This window comes from Epargyreus clarus, unplaced genomic scaffold (genome assembly GCF_041222505.1).
Source record: "Epargyreus clarus isolate Ecla_fem2 unplaced genomic scaffold, WU_Ecla_fem_2.2 ptg000026l, whole genome shotgun sequence".
Classification (NCBI taxonomy): Eukaryota; Metazoa; Arthropoda; class Insecta; order Lepidoptera; family Hesperiidae; genus Epargyreus; species Epargyreus clarus.
The window spans coordinates 4,211,823-4,230,101 of NW_027332233.1; the positions used below are offsets into that span (position 1 = coordinate 4,211,823).

Sequence of the window (18,279 nt, forward strand, 5' to 3'; positions counted from 1 at the left end):
ACAACTCAATATGATTTTAATAGCAGCTGCGTGTTATAACACGACATCATGAAATTTAAACGTAATAATTAGAATCTCTTAAGATTATAGATGGAAAAAATATTAAATGAATGTTGCGATAAACACTCTTTTGAACTGTATTAAACATTCTCATACAAACCACCATAAATTAAAGGTTCAGTCATTCTTATTACCCAAATGTCAGGCGAAAACAATACCAACAGTCAGAACAAGTGATTAATTGAGCGGAGCCAAGTGAAGACGCATTAAAAGAACAGCAAAAGGCGAGTCAAACTAAGTACCGTAGCGGTGGCTAGCGGGATTACCGTGATTTCTCATCGTAAATCCGACAGCCGCTCGTTGGCGGCGACCCGTCACTCACCGAATTGTATTCTTTAATATCTTCAGAATATTCCTCGCGCAACTGTATCTAATGACGATATGAACGGTAACAATCTGAGAATCTAGCTCGCAAGCATTACTGTGAACAGGCATATGCCAGATTAGAACGAGCAGATAGTCTAAACAATGACGGCAACTTAAATGCAAATGGGACACTAAGAACAATATCCAAGTGTTACAGATACACACTCGTATATGCTATTAAAGGAAAATAGCTCGTAAATTGGTTACAAAGATTCGCAGTAGTGCCGCTAATAAATTAAGCTCAGAGTATGTTTGATTCATCGGTGACTAAGATTTTTTGGTATGAGCGTTGAAACATTGCCTACTTAGATGAGTCGACGAGTCATCGGTACAATATGGTCTCAAGCGATGTTTACAGACGAGCATATGTTATCATTATCAACAAATGGTAATTGAGATGTGGTGTTTTTTGCGCAAACAGTAAAGATTAAGAATAATAAAAAATATATGCCTATATTGCTGTAACAGTTTCATGGATGTAATGACAACCAACTATTTCCACGCCAAATTTACAGACGGTCAATAGACATTTGAATAGGATTGAGCGATAGATAACGTGTAGTAACAACATGTTACGTGCAACAAGGCGGCATAGATTTGCGGTCACATTTCGGCGACGGCGACATCAACGCGGCCATCACTCAGGTGGTCGCTTTGTTTTGCGACATTTCAATGGGACATACATCTGTCTTGCCCGTCGTCTGGTGCACAATGGAGGCCATCGCAACAACCTGTGCAACCACCGCTATTGAGCCCGGCGATCTATCAGAGATAGAATTCATTAGTCTGCTAGTTAACTGTACGTATAATTACAAAAGAGATAATCTCGAAACTGTTGATTGTGCTGAATATGAGATATTAGAATGAGCTACGACAAGATCATGATTTCAAACGGGTTTTCAGTTTCGATTAAGAGTTATAATAAAAATATTGATTTATAACAGTAACAATTATGTTATACCTACAGTAATTTCATGGCGAAAGATAAAGTATTCATAATTATGTTATTCATAAATAAGATAAGTAATTAATGAAGCGTATTAAGCTATTAAGACGCGAAGGAAAACGAAACCAATACATTTAATTAAGTAAATAATCCGTTAATTAATTCACAACATTTAATATGAAAATGATCGCTGAACACTAAAAAATGTGTACATATTTTATCATATTATTGTGCTTACCGTAACGGTACACCCTTCCGCTAATTTAGCTAGCAAAGAGTAAGTACATTTATAATGTTTAATAAAATCTTACTTTATAATTAGAAACTTTTACAGTGGCCAGCTTGCTTTCATATCGCAACCGAGCCATAATTTCGCTCCAAATGGACCATTCTGTTTACGATGTAATTACTATCTTGAGAATGGGTATCCTGTAGTGGTGCGGTTGATTGTTGAGACAGTTGGAAAGTTTTTGTCCGCTCGACGATGATAATCCGTTTTACGAGTCGAGAGGAAATCACTGCGAAGTCGGTCGCAAGTATATCGAGCGCAATTCATCACGGACTAGAATAGAATAAGTGCAAAATAACGTTTAAGGCGGTCGTGCAATAATCCCATTTCCACGGTGCAGGTTCGTAGACCCCCGTCGGCCGGCCGCCGCCGCCGCCCGGCGCTCGCCCGGCGCGCGGCGCTCGCGTGATCGCGCCGCATCGCCCGCCGACCATCGTTTTAATTAGTCTAATTGAAAGAAGAACCACTCATCGTACCCGCCACTCTTCTTTTAGGTGTAATCTCTCTTGGATATTACGGATTTAAGTATATATCTTCATCGTTCATGAAATAAACTGCTTTGTGCAATAATCATTTATGTAAGAGAATAAAAGTTAGTCAGGTAGAGCAAGTGATTTGGGTGCTTAAGTTTTATACCATTGTTGATTACTAAGATAATCTACATACTCTAATTTTGTTGCGAACTTATTGCTATTCATCTTATGTAGTTGCACAAGAAAATCATAGATAAAAAAATATTAGTATTCCAATTTATGAAGCTGTCGTGGTGCATTTTTGAATATAATAATTTCTGTAGTTACCCACCCTTTCATCACAGTTGATTTTAATACAAACATAATAATATAAACACCAATCACTTCTTTGTTTTCAGAAATACACCACAAACAGAGGTTATATGAAAAGCCGGCCGGCGAGTGACAGGACGGATGGCGGCGCGCTGCTTTTCGTGTTTCGGCGTTGTCGAACAACTTGGCTCGGAGATGTTTGAAACTCACATGTGTGTGCAACGCGAGGGGCGATCGCCGCTGGTGCAGGGCGGGCGGCGGAGGCTATCACTGCACTGAGCGCGGAGGGCGCGGAGGACGCGGTATGCGGGTCGCGGTGGCCGTTCGCGCGGCCGGTGTCTCGAGGACTGGCGCGGAGTGGCGCGCGGTGGCGGTGCAGCGCCCGAAGCCCGAGCGCACCCCGCGCGCCGCCCCTCCGACGCTCGCGCAAAGCGCCCTCCAGATGGTGCCGCGAACAGAAACCTCCAGAATTCGAGATGCCGCGATCAAACTCGTTTACAAGCAAAACCATACAAATACGAAATTTTTCACGGGCCCCCGCACCTACTTGTAAATAGTTATGATGAATTTTGCATTAGGTAATTTATATTGCGATTAAATTTTTGACAAAATATATTTCGCAAAATATAATCTGCAGATTTTGTAGGCGTTTGTATCACACACTTAATGCAGAAATGACTGAACTCTCTTTCAATCAATTTTTCTTCAAACATACTCTTTATCGAAAATCATTTAAAATGTATTAAAAGTATTTCTCCCAAATAAATCTGCGTTTTCATAAGTAGCTTTTAGGCCCTGTAGCACATCTTTAGGCCAGGGAAGCGTGTATAGAAGCTCGAAGGCGAAGAGAGGAGCGTGGAGGAACGTGGAGGAGCGGGCCGCGGCGAGGAGGCGACGACCCCGCGCGGCCACGCTCTGCCGCGCCGCGCGGCTCGCCGAAACTTCGCACTTCACTTTTCCACCACAAGGAAGCCAAAACACGCCACCCGTGAAATTACCGAGAAACTGACGCAACAGACGTCTGCAGCTTTGCTATGTGATTACGAGAAAAAAATCTAAACATGCCGCAGTTGAGAAATACGTTTCGGTCATATATAATTTTTAAGTTGACACCGGAAAGGAACTAAATTTCCATATCATAAGTAAGACCATTTTGACGTAAGTACGTCCATTAAAATGTTGGAAAGTTAAACAATATAAAAATGTATACCCTAGAATTTCGAAAAATAATGAAGTAGGTAGGTATAATAAGAAATTATTTTTTAAACACCGACCGCTTACATACATGTGAGTAATTGCTTCATAACTGTAAATTGGCTTTAAGTCATCAACATAAAAAATGGCTTACCGTCAACAAAAGCATTGCTTTCGCCGAGATAAAGATACGAATGTAAATCACGAGCATGCTTACCGCTGTGCATCTATTTTTATGGAGGAAAAGTTAAGTAAAACAATGTCGCACTTTAAAATATAAGATCTCAGTGAATACACAAGGCTCCTAGACATGGTGTATCAGATATACGTATCTTTATTATGTGCAATACAAAGTACTTGCGGATTAACCATTCTGGCAAACAATAGAGACATTACGAGTTGGCCGGATAAGGTAAAGTTTGGTCCATGTTGCGCTGAATTCCAATGAACGTCGCTCGTGGCCTGTGGCTCTCACCGCGCCACTGCGCCTCATAAACGTCCAGATCCAACTATTATAATGTTGATGTGACTCACGATCGCAAAAATCAACCGATGATGCAAGGATATGCATATCAACCTTAATCTGTATTTTGGTATTTCGTAATACTTACGAGTATAAGTGAAAGCTGAAACATCTGGACGCCGGATTTGACCATCTGATATCAGAAATTTCATAAAATTGCATTTATTTACGGTTACTTAAATAATTTACCAAATACTTTTTTAAATAGACAAAAAACAGATCATCCAAGCTATCAATGTTACCGAAAAAAGTAAATAGAATAACATTTAACTATTCAGACACACGAATTATTTTAAGGTAGGTAGGTTCTCATTCAGTAAACATTACATAATTATAATGATACAAAGTTAACCGTGAGGGTACAGTTAGTGAACGGATGTCACGAAGTCTTTCATTTCACAGCAATACCCCTGTCGCCAATTATGGATCATTAGTCATCCGTGTGATATTTATTAATAAACTAACTCGCCGACCGCGGTACCGCCCGTAAGTTTGTTAAGTTAGAATATACATTTTTTTAATCCGCGATAAAATAACATATAATTAAACGAGCTAATTGTGCCAATTTTTTAAATTCAAATCGTGATGTTATTATAAAAGGAACCTTCTGAATACTACCCTAACTATGTAATCGTATTCAAAAATTAAATTTAAATAATATTTATATGCATTCTGAAACATGTCCTTTGTATTAATAATTGATTTGCAAATTTTACGCACAGACAAATATGTAGTCACAGGCAGCTATGAACGTCAGTACACCTGTGTTATAAGGATCGATTACTTCCTCATATGAATTCCGTTTTTGGGCAGCACGAGTGCAATGATCTACTATAATATAAACAGAATATTCTACGAAACGTTACCAGTTTCCTATCTTATTCATGATCTCGCGAGAAAGTAAACGAACATTTTCTGAAACATTTGTATAGCAGAAACATTTAAAGAAATGTATTCAGACTAGTTGTCTAGAGCAAATTTGCGTTGCCAGGTTTTTTTAACGCGCATAATGTTTTTTTAACAATTTAGACGCCGCTTATGAAAATTGCGCGGTCGATGAACTTGCGTTCACAAAATAGTTTATTACGGTAGTGCGTTGTTTATACACGGATTCAGCATCTTATCTAACTGCATGCCGGGAATCTATAATAATATAGGTGTTGTAGAGTTACGCCAATAAAGTAATTTTCTCTGAAAATAGATGAGCTCTTTGTACATATAGACTAATTTGAAATTATGTATTGGTATTGTAATATTATGCATTTCATTATAAGACCTACTTTTTTGTTATTATAGTAACAAAGACGTATGTAATGTAATCCTTTTGCAGCTAAGTTGCCACTAAAATCCACGATACAAAATCTATTTATGTCTTGTATAATAAAGATAGATGCATTGTACAATATGTAGTAAAACTACACTCTATCATAGTTTTCAAACCAAACAAAACAGCGAACCTCTGTTTCCATAACACAAATAGGCGCAGCGATAATGGACTCGATTCACATCTTATTTGACATTATGACACCTTTGACGCTAAAATTTCACTTGTCAGTAAAGCGCAAAGCATTATACGAAAATCTTGCAATTTAGGAGAAATTGTCAGATAATCTGGAGCTCGTCGAGAGCGGAACGACGACGGCACAATGGCGTTACGCAAACAGAGCGGCCGACCAAACAGCGCTGTGCAAACACTGCGCCGTCTCGACATTCGCAATACCATATTCCGGCAAATTTATTCAGTATTTTTATGGACTCCATTATTAATGGGATCCAGTGCTCGGCCAGGTTGGGACTGCTGTCATTCGTATTTCTGAAGCAAAATATTATTTTTGCTGCTCAATTACAGTGAGTAAAGATTTTTGAAAAAATTAGAGACAGATTTCGCGACGGACTTCCTCAATCATTCGAAAATTTAAACGTTAATGGGATTTTTAACTGTCTATCAAATTTATTTCTTTTTTACTTTAATGAAAAATTACCGAGTTTCCTTAGTCTACTCACAAAGTATTTAGTTAAATCCAATAAGGATTTGAAATGTCAAATGCGATCAAGTGAACCTACGTATAATTGACATGACATTCTACCTTTTTTTATATAATATAGGAGTAGCAGACGAGCATGCATGCAGTCCACGTGATGATAAGTGGCTACTGCTGCCCATAGACATCAGATAGGATTCGATATTCCTACCTGAGGTCGGCCACAGATGCGCCGCTACCCCTGAGGACTTAGCTGGAACGCCTCGGAAAAGTCTTCCTTACCACACCCTTCAAAACGGAACACGGCAGCGCCTAACATTGCTGTTATTAGGTAGAAATAGGTGTGGCGGTGGTGCCACCGGAGTCGAAACACAAAGAGTTCTACCACCTTCACCTAACCTACGTATAACATTAATTAAAAATTAGTGCAAGCTTTTATCTCGGGACGTCCCTATAACTATTTAAGAGCACCCGCCAACATTTATAAAGATCTACAGCGATCGATATCTTCAATATATTTTTTGATAAATTAATTGTGGAAGTAGATAAACGGCGATAGCATGCTGTTCTCAAGCCATCAATTGCACGTAATCGATCGTTAGATAGCCGCACATGAAATAACGACTTCCTTAAACATGTAACAGTGAGTTTTGTGTTACCCGCTCGAATGTCTAGCATTGTGGTTTTGAAACTTTTCGGTATAAGTGTACAATGTAATGGTACACCGTGGCAACTTAGATAAATAATTTATTCACTTTTACTTTATTTAAAATTTATACTTTCATTACATCGTATGTGCACATGTAAATTAGTACTTTCTTCTTTAATACGATCTATTTGCCTCTAGTTCGTGTTTTACAAGTGCCACAAGGAGATTAACATTATGTAACTATAATTAGGCATTAAATTATACCATCGCTTCAAAATCAGAATATCATTAGAAAGACGTGTAAAGAAACAGTGATAAAAAGGCCTCAAGAAAGGAACATGGCAAAAACCAAGTATTCGTATTAACAAAAACATAATTAACAACCAAAAGTAATGAGTTTAATGAGAATAGCAAGACGGGGCGAATGTAAAGTTAGGCGTTCAACCGCAGCGGGCCGTGGGCGCGATGCATTCTGCAGCACTGTTCATGTGTGAACTCAATTAGATAGTTTCGCTACGTGTCGTGACGAAGCGGCATGTCCGCAATTTGTGCCCGATGCCACAAGTCCGATATAACAACTAATTAGTAAAGACGAATTGACTGGCAAGGAGATATCGGCGATCGCCAAGCCTGCCAACCGCTGACGGTGTCTGACACTCATCCACTTCCTACTCGACTACTCGAGTACATTGTCCGCGTTGTCATATATACCTAATCGCATATGATCTCAAATTATATTAACATGTTAACCAAGCCAAATTTACCCCCAGAACCCGTAACGTCCGTTAGTCTTTTTATGTCTAAAATACATACTTCAACAATTCTTCAGTCCACAATAGGGTACCCCCGCTCGACCCAAACTAGTGCAGCAATAAATCACAAAGCAAGAAAATGAGAATGCGAATATAAATGGCTCTCGGTCACATTCAGTAAGTTATAGCTTAGAGAACCGGCCGAAGTACTCATAAATTATGTATCTCTCAGTAACAAAACAACTGTCACACTCAAACCACCTGATACAAGTACAAGTAACAAAAATATTGCGTATTACTTACATCATATGCCTGCGTAATATATCGATATGACAAAACAATATATAAAACGCAATAAACCAAACCATATAAAGAAAGCTGCACAATACAAAATCGTCTCTGAGAAACGCTTACTTCCCGATATCCCAAAACAATTCACATTAAAGTTCCCGTCGTGTTTTAAATCGCAAAAAATACTCCCAGTGATACTTGTTTCGGTAAACGTTTATGTATGATAATGGAAGCGTCAAGGAAGTAAAGAGTTGCATGAAACTTACTCGAATATTTATTTGGTAAGAAGTCTTACTTACAATAAACTAAAGGCTGTGAATTGCACGTAAAAGTATTAAAGAACCTAAAAACTATGCCAATTACAATGGTTATATATGGGTTATATGGGTATGGTATGGTATGGGTTATATATTACATATAATGGGTATATTGGTGGTTAAAACAGCAAAACAATGAGTTTTTCCGTATAAATCGTGAGGAACATTTTGTTAGCAATGTCTATTATTGCAAGTTAGGATAGGAAAAGTCGAAAACAAATATATTTCAAATGGTTTAACAAAGATCTTAAATAGACCTAATAACATGGACGTCAAATTTTTAATACAAGCGTGAACGGGAACAATCTCAGCGAATTCCTTGAGCAACCAGAACGCATCATGGCGCTGATTTTCAGTTTGCCCCGTGGCAATCAGTCAATAATTAATTTGAACAGCTCCGCTAATCAGAACAACTGCATGGCCAATTTTCCCCAATGTTTACCAATGACGCGTCTCATTGTTTTTATCATTGTTGTTGTTACGAACACGAGAGACACGCGGCCCACCCACGTGCACCCGAAACCGGACGAACAGTTCGGACCGCGCTTCTTGGCCGCGATCCAGATGACGATTTACGGCGAGATAAAATTAAAATGTGCAGCATTCCTGAATATCGCTTCAGCAATGAATGTGGCTCCACATACCTCATGAACGTAGGAGGCATTACTAATAAATATGACCAGCGTCGCTATGTACCTAGGCTTACGCCATTAATGTTAGCAGACATCCGTTATTTTCTAATAAATATAGGAGTTTCGAATATGGGACTATCTATATAAGACAGATAGAGAAATACGCACAACACTTCACACGGCAAGATTAAAACCACACACGTGCTATATGTCTATGCAAATTTATTAATGTATGTTAATCTAGTGAAATTAACATTGTAAATTTCCCGAACCTAATTTCTAGGATTTCAGAACATCGCTATTATATTCAGTGTTCAAACGTTATAGGGTGTGTGGATATGTTTGAAAGTGGGTGTGAAAAGTAATATAGCATATAATCTATTACAAATCCGCGTAAGTAAAGTAAAATTTAAGTTATTTTCACACAAAGATTCTATAAGAATAATTTGATAGATATCGCAGATTTTCCCGTCTCTCATTACCCGACTGAAAGTATTATCGTGTTCTTTGTCAGCTGCTACGAGGCGGTTTCGAGATAAATTGAGGAAATAATGGTAACGCCCCCATCGAAGGTAAATATGAAATATGAATATTGCTTACTATGAATTTACAGTATTTTATGATAAATGATGTTACAAAATGTAAAAGGCGAACGATGTGGAACTGCACTAACTTAAAATGTCATATGAATTGAAGAACGTAAACGGTTGAAAATAATATACATACAGAGTTACTTTATTTTAATGAAAAAAAAATCAACCTAGAGCTCTCAGATATGTAAGGTTTATATTAATACAAATGTGAATCGTAGAGACAACACAAAATCAGTAGCTGTACTGCTGTATGAACCCTTCGGTTAAAACTTCTTCATTACGATGTTGCTTTAAGCAAATACGGGCGTATTTACTGTAGCAAGTTTACGATCATTGTGGCCGGGAGGAGACAGGGGGTAGCACAATAATTGTAATGATGTCAAAGAGAGAGGGCCGCGTGGCAACAAGCGGGGCCTACCGCCAGCGCCACCGCCGCCTCCGCCGCCGCTATACATTTTTATTACGAATGCACCCCCACGCGCCACGCGGTACGACCACTCGACTGGAAATACAATCACTAGATGCATTGTTTTGTACGACCGACACCGGTCGTCTAGCCGCAAGTATTTTTTATTAGTCAACAATCAATCAGTTCTCACGAATGCCCTGTTAGCCTGTAGTTTTCGCGGTAACGAGCAACAAGTGACGTTCCTTCCGCTGACGCTAGACGAGGACGGTGACGGCAAAATGGTTCACTGTTTATTCTCGGCGCGAAGGTCAGACGGTGACCGTCGTATGCAAAATTCGATCGAACCAAAACGCGATGAAAAACTTCATTGTTGGAACGCGAAACAGTCGATCGTCGGACATAAATGCAGGCGTGATGAGACATAGCATTAGTCAAGTGAGGCATGGAGTGCAGCGGCGACCGCGGCCGCTTGTTTACAATGCAAATTCGCCAGCGCCACCCGCCAGGGCCGCCCGCTCCGCCCGACGTCACATGTAGAGCGACACTTTAACTATTTTCAACTTTCATAGGAAACAAAATCTTGTAACAGCTTACTTTCGACAGTTTCGACAGCCCACATTACATTGCCACTTGAACGTCAATGTAATTATATAACAAAACATTACATATAAAATAAACTGCTTATTAGCATAAGATCGACATTAAAAAAACATGTTTTATTTTTTCTGTCAGTCTATTTGGGTTAATTTTGGGTACGTTTTCGTCGTGCTTATTTTCACATTATTCGCCACTGCAAACAGTTAGTTAATTATATAAATAGATCAACATAACAATTTATTGTGAGGCACCGTTCTTTGTTCCGTCCGAGTTTCTTAGAATTTGATCTAGATATCCAGAAGAAAGACAAATTATTTCACATCATTGTCTGCAAATAGTATCTTCGCAATGTCTATAGCGAGTAAATAGATTTTTGGAAACGTGATATATCATACATATTAATAAAGGCTTAAAAATCACATTACAGTATACAAGCAGATTATTATCCTCGAACAATAAGACGAGACTCCATGAGAAATAACCGCGTACAATCTCTCGCACAGTCGGAAGAGAGATGCTAATGAGCCTGGAATAGAGCACGGCTTGTTTCACAAGTAGGGCTGTACTCTCGTTAATCGATACACGTTCTCTTTAAATGCCACCATTAGAGACATTTAGGGAATTTCCAGCTAACTTTACGAGCCGAAATTAAATACTTTAATTGAGTAACGACCGAAACTACATTCTCTTGGATTTAGGCCGGCAATTACCCCGCAGTATTCAAGATGTTGTCGCTAAAAATAACCATCGTCGTGAACATAAACATTTTCGAGTCAATGACTTAATGAAGGAACAGCGCCAGTGTTTAGAGCAATTATCAAATGTATGTTGTTGATGCTAATAAAACAAACTTGAATCACTCCATGAACAGTTGCAGCTGCTTATTAAACGATATAGGTAATGGAATATTACTTTTGAAAACCTTTCAATAAGGAAGTTCTTTCATTAATTTTATACCCAATTTTATAATATTAAAAAACAACTAATAGCAAACGAATACCTATATTAGAAATGTATATAGACAGAAAAGTGCGACAAAGATTTTAAAAAGTGTAGTTTACAAAGGAGGAATGTAAATTAGAAAAAATAAATTTCTTGAATAAAAACATAATGACAAATTATACCAAGTAGAAGATGATACATTCCTAATGATAGTCCAATTAGTAATTAAGATGTACATTTATTTATATTTATACATTATAAATATACAGTTGCGAAGTACATTTGCCAAGTCGGTACCGAAATGTAAGACGGAAAATTTTCATATTGTCATATCTAAGATAAATACTAACAAGGGTTTAATTATGACTTCAATTGCAATTAACGTATTAATTAATAAGTAGTGTGAGAAACAGTACTCGATGTGACGATTGAATCATGTTTATTTATTTACGTATAGAATGCGTCGTGGTGATATATCTGCTTCCTACTAGATATGTGAATGAAAGTTGGCAGATAACGAACGCCTTGGTATCGATCAGAGTCAAGGTCAATTAGAGCCGGCGCGGCGCACGCGCGGCCGCGGGCGGTGCCAACTGTTGTCACACTGTCACAACTTTGCGTGCACACACGTTCAATTGCTGTTTTTTTATACAGCCATGGAGCACGTGTTATATTTTTTTATTTTCGATCCCTTCACTGTCCTTGAGTTGCGCGTTAGCAGACTTGTATGACCCTATGCCTATATTTTGACGTCATATTTTTCGAAATATTTTTACTTTTGGGATTCAACACATTATTGTCTAAAAGTATTTTTTAAAAAGCTTTCTCTAGTTAAAAATGTACATAAGTCAGAAACCCTTTGTATTAATTTTATTTGCTTATCTATGTGTCATAAAGAATCTATTAATTTATTGTATGTATGTCGTATCTTGATCATGATAGCGTAATAACAATTAACGTGCCGTTTCACACATATTTCAGAAATATCACACGAGGCGGGTATTTAGCGCGCTCCATTCTTCATTCCATTGTGGAGATAACACCACAACATAGAGCGTTTCAAACGTGTACGTGCAACTAAAGTGGCCAGATTAGATTAACCATGAAGATTGTATGAATCATTTTTCGTTGCAAGTATGTCTGATTAACAACTTTCGAGAAGTAAAACATAAACAAAGAAAATTAGAACTTTTAACTGTTGTTTCACTTAGAACAGCGAACAATAAAATATACATCATTCAAATGGTTACGTCAAATTATTATGATTCTCCAGCTTTCTTTATAAACTACTTGCTTGTCGTGGTACTTAAGTTCAACTTAAGCATCCTAGAAATCTTAAACATCATACATAATTTAGATATTTATCCGAACAAAAATGAGATCGTGCCTCTGCCACGTGGGTCGTCACTTATATACATGTACGCAATACGATTTGACAATTAATCAAACGCGAATGAAACATAATTAGAACGTCGGCCGTTGTTACAATGCTATTGTTGTGCCACGTGTGACGTGTTTGTCCGCTATCAGTGTATAGCACAATGTTATCGACGGGATCGCTGGCGCGGCAGACTGCGGGGCTTGCGCTGCCCCACGACCCGTGCCCGCTGGTACCTACGGCTTTGTCCACAAACCCACCTAGGAATATTATAATATTGTAATTGCTCGCTATTTGTAACAATATATCTAATTCACTTTAATGTTTCCACTCTTCATAATAACTTTATCAAAACATGAGAGGACTTAGGAGGACTTAGGAGGAATACTAAAAATATGATTCCTTAAGTCACAAATTTATTGATTGATTAATTCACATACAGCTACAACATTTAACCGAGCCATTAATTCTAACACAAGTAAACGACATTACTCGAGGGATTTTTTCACCCGATCAAAAATCGAGCATTCAACTTAAAATGCAGCAGCTCGGCGAAAACAAACCTTAACATCTCTACAATAAAATTGAAAGCAAAAACTAGCCAGGTAACGTGATCACATAATCCTCACTGCCACCGGCCGCATTAGTGCCGACCGGCCACCCCTGTTTGAATCCCGACTGCGACAGTTTAAACTGTTAAAACTCATAATCCAATAAGGCCGTCGTATGTCCACTTGGAAGTGAGTCGTGAATAGGTATGACCGAGGGATTTAGATTGTAATAAATATTTAATTCCGCTGCCGGAGTGTTGCCGAAGGATTACAAATTACCGCTAATATAGTATCGACTCTCATTAATAATTCGATACTTAACGCAGACTATACTCGTAGCAACAGAGATTAAGCGCACTCATCAATAATTTCGACATCGATCAATGGAGAACGAACCAATTTGTTGCCATTTGTTGTACAAATTCATCAGTCATCGAAGACAATGGTTACAGTACGCTTGGTGAGCTAATAATTAAAAAGGCTTCATAAGGACTTTGGAGGGGAGGGCGGGAGCGCGACAGGGGCGTAGAGAAAACAAAGTATCCAATTTCTACACTTCCCCACTTCCGACGCAATTACGACACAATATTGTGGGGCTGTTGCGGCCGCCTGACCACAGCCAGACTGAAATCTAGGCACCGCAGCAATCTCGTTACGGAACAAAAAATACACTCTTGTTGTCCGCATTAAACTTTTTCGCAAGCCTCGTTCAAACAAAGAAACCGGTAAGCAAAAACGTCGAGCCGCTGAACAAAACTAAAGGAGCCGCGTTTCCTTTCAAAGCGCGTGACGTGATACGGAATCGGTAATGTCAGTGCGTCCCTTGATTTTAATTGAGTGTTGATGTCCTAAGAGGAGCAACATTAATCACTTGACAGAAATTCGAGTTTGAAATTCGAGCGGGCATTAAATCCCCTACAATTCACACTGTCAAGCTGTCAACGGGTTGACAGACTCCCGTGTGGACAGCGGGGGGAATATGTCCAACCGGATTACGGTACATGAATGATGAGATTAGAAAATTATGATTATCGTCATTGTTGTGTGTTATTCTAATAACACACGCGAACCCCACAATGACAGTTATTACGAAAATTTATTAACATTTCCAAATTTCGCTAAAAACATTTTTCATTTATAAGTTTGAATGAAAATTAGCTAAATAATATCTAACAAAGTTCTAAAGATGTTGGGTACATCAATATTGTGTTTTACAGACGAACTGGCTGAGCAGCAACAGATTCGGAATTTGCGGTTACAGATATGAATAATCTTTAACTGCTCTTAGATGTGAAAAACATTTTTAAACGAAGATTATGTTTTCTTATTTGATACCTATTGCCCGACCAAATATTGCCGATTTGATCGACAAATACACTCAAGAAGTAGGTATTGGCTGAATGGAATGGGCTATTCACTGCGTTTACTTAACATAGTGTTGATTTTTATTCGTTGGTATTACTTTACAGCACGTAAAGAGAAGGAGCCTAAGCCTATTCCATTGTTTAGAAACCGACGCCGTTCTAACGCAACAATCGGTGAAAGCGCCGCGAGCAAAGCAACCCCCGTTCTCCGTGAGAGCGCGACAATGAAAAGCCCTCACATTTACGTAACAACAAAAAATCTGTTGAGCAACATAAAAGCCCTTTTCGCCCGCGCTTTGCGATCCATTAAAGACACTTTACGAGGACTTGAGGGCGCCTAAGTTACGACTACCGAACTCCGTCGACCCCACGTCTTGTGATCCTCCCGAGCGAGTGTGACAACTGTGAAAGTTCTCATTAAGCTGGTCGTTAAGAGCACTGTTATTTCAGAGCAAACACTCGTTGCGTCACAGTCATGTGACCCAATATCATAATGCTCCGATCGTGCCAATCATTATTGTTCGCCAAATCGTTTCGCAGATCAAACATTGACATTAGATCATCGATCCCAATTCTATACCCGGTCTAAAATGTATGTACTGAGTCAACACAATGAATATGATCGTTAAAAATATATTGTTATGCATCATAATAGGTGGATATTAGCATTACCAAAGAATTCTCGAATGACATATAAGGCAATGATAATGTTTGCTTTTTAAATTTACATTTTACGAATTGTATAACAATGGATGATTTGACGGTACATAAACCGACGCAATATGTCAAAAGTATTACAGCAAACCGATATAAGAATAAAATAATAAATGTTTACTTCGTAAATTATTCATCTTTACGCCAACTGTGTCACTTAATAAATATGTCTTTAAATAGTCAGAATTTTTTTTTTCATTAAGCTATTGTCCACAGTGGTCATTGTTTGTATCATTACACTAATCAACAAAATGCCTTTAAATTAACAATTACAAACAAAGCTTTAAATGGCTCTATGATGTGACTTTCATAAAATATTGTGTACGAAATAAATAGTATACAATATGAAATACTAGAACAAGACTCACATTTGGTTTGATATTTATACGTAGTTTATCCTTAAACACAAAACTTTGGACATTATAAAATCCAACCTATCATAGCCAGCTGACACACAAAATTGCTTACACAGTAAAAATATCATCTGCCAACTCCATTACCATTTCAAATCTCCTTTGCCATAACAAGGACTTATAAGGTACATCACGTTCTTGTTAATATGTTTTTGAAAACCATTGAATACACCATGAAAACTGATTTCGTCGACACATTTTCGCTCACTACCAACACAGATGGTATTGAAAAATGCCGAGGTGCTTGCAATTTGAACACCGATAAAAAACATTAAAGATCTAAAGGTTGATATAACTTGGTTGCGGCACTAACCTGGATCCGCGGCGAGTTGCGTGTAGACCGCTAGCGCGACGTCATCTTCACTAACAAAGTCCCACAAGCCGTCGCAGCCGACCACCACGAAGTCCTCGTCACCATCCAACTCCACCGTGCCGATCTCCGGCCGCGCCGTCACGTACGGCTTGTACTGTGCGTCACCTGTCACCACCAGATAGATTAGTAAAAGATTAGCAGTTTAACTGATATAGGAAACCAAACCAACACTAAAATACATATTAATAACTACATTCATCATCAACTCTTCACTTTCTCACTACTGGGCACGGGTCTCTTCTCAGAATGAGAAGGATTAGACCATAGTTCACCGCGCTGGCCAAGCGCGTATTGGTAGACTTCACATACTTTTGAGATTTTTTTTATACATATAAGTAAATCTCTCAGGTATACAAGTTTCCTCACGATGTTTTCCTTCACCGTTTTAAGAAAGTGATAAGTAATTTCTAATACGCACATAACTTTGAAAAATCATAGACGCGTGCCTGGTATTTGAATTTTAACTACATTACTACTGAAATATTCAATACAAAGACAATTATTTTATACGATTATGAGCTCGAATTCTAAATACAATAAGTGTCAATGTTTCTTAATGTAGTTTCCATTTTATTAATAATTTCAATCTAATGAATTCGTATCGTGATTAAAGTAATAAACAGCTCTGGCTGCTAATAATCTAACAAGATAACATTTAATTAATCGTCAATTTCATGCCTTAATATAACAATACCGACTCCAACTTCACGAAAATATACGTTCTACACCAACTTAGCTTTTTACTGACTTCAGATAACAAAACTACGTGATTTACGACCAAACTATAAGGATATATCAACGCAACTTTATCGAATAAACGCCAATAAAACGCAATTCAGATCTCATACCGAACTAATCTTGCATGAAACTCGTCGGGTAACTTCCAACCGTCTGAGGGGAACACGGTAAACGTTCCGAGAAGTAATCTCTCATGGAACGCAAAATCAATGGGTTTTAGTCTCGATAGGAGGGGAAAGGACGTCCGGGCGAGCTGCGAAGAAATGTCAACATTACACTCTTATTGTTCATGCGGTATTGCCAATTTAATCTACGGGGAACCCTCCAATATTGGTGAAGTGTTCAAGCTTACGAGTAAGTTCCCACGTATTCGTATATTTATCGAATATTTAGCTTTAGCTATATTGTCTATTATAATAATATAAGAACTACTACAGTAACTACATATTAGTGTCTAGCGATGCCTGAGAAATACAAAGAAATGTGTATTAATAGACACATTCATAGACATAGTAGTTTCAGATATAAGATAATCCATTAGAATAGATTAGCTAAGATCAGATTGTCACGTTTAGATCTTTTACTTACAAATTTTGATTCCATAAATAATAAACACTCCTATCCTCAGTATAGATACTCTGATTCCAAAACGGGAGACCTCTGGATCGAGTTTAAAATGTAACCCACATAAAGTTGTTTATTTCTGTACTTTAACGTGTGGCCGTGGGTACATCGCGGGCTATTTATAGCAACGAATGTTTCATTGTTTGGTAATGGACTTAGCAGAGTAAATGGAATAAGGAAAAGTTTTTATGGCGCGTTCACTACTAGGAATGGTGAGTAATAATATTATTCGGAGCTGACCTCAATATTGTGCGGAATACAAACATTAATTAATTGTGAACAATCTAATTACCTATAAATCAAATGTAACATTGCGGTAATGAATACAAACGTTTACTCTATAAATATTAACGCGTTCATTTAATTAAATAATAAATAAATGAAAAACTTTGTTGATTACGGTTGAATAAATGAACATTAACTACCTATGCTTAATTCTGGATCTGTAGTCAATTATGACTATTTTTTTTAAATAGGAGTATAATATTTATATTATATAGGATTATGATACTAGAGAGATAATACCAAGATATATATTTTTTTAGCTTTAGAGCTTAAGTCACATGTTTATTATTGCATCATTATAACTGTTATAGCTAAATAAATTTAATTAACGACCTAAGTAAAAATATTGTATTCATTTATACTTATTATAATCCTTATTCTGAATCACAATTTAAGGTTTTCCTACATTTTGGTGCAAGATTGTAAAATTTAAAGTAAGTCTAAACATTTGTTCATTCCTACAATTTGATTTATAGTGAAGTCGTACCCACCCCGCCGTTAGTCATTGCCCG

At 37.8% G+C, this 18,279-nt stretch overlaps 1 protein-coding gene across 3 annotated transcripts in view; it reads right to left on the minus strand.

Annotated features, from left to right (window-relative positions):
* Positions 1-18,279, minus strand: part of LOC140753034 (uncharacterized) — a 90,697-nt gene that overhangs the window by 42,201 nt on the left and 30,217 nt on the right. For 2 of the 3 annotated variants that reach the window (XM_073087388.1, XM_073087386.1), the window contains one exon: positions 16,061-16,225. In XM_073087388.1, coding sequence (XP_072943489.1) covers positions 16,061-16,225 — 165 coding nt within the window. Of the gene's footprint in view, positions 1-2,656; positions 2,973-16,060; positions 16,226-18,279 lie in introns of those variants that run through there. The other variant, XM_073087387.1, reaches the window with a different exon arrangement.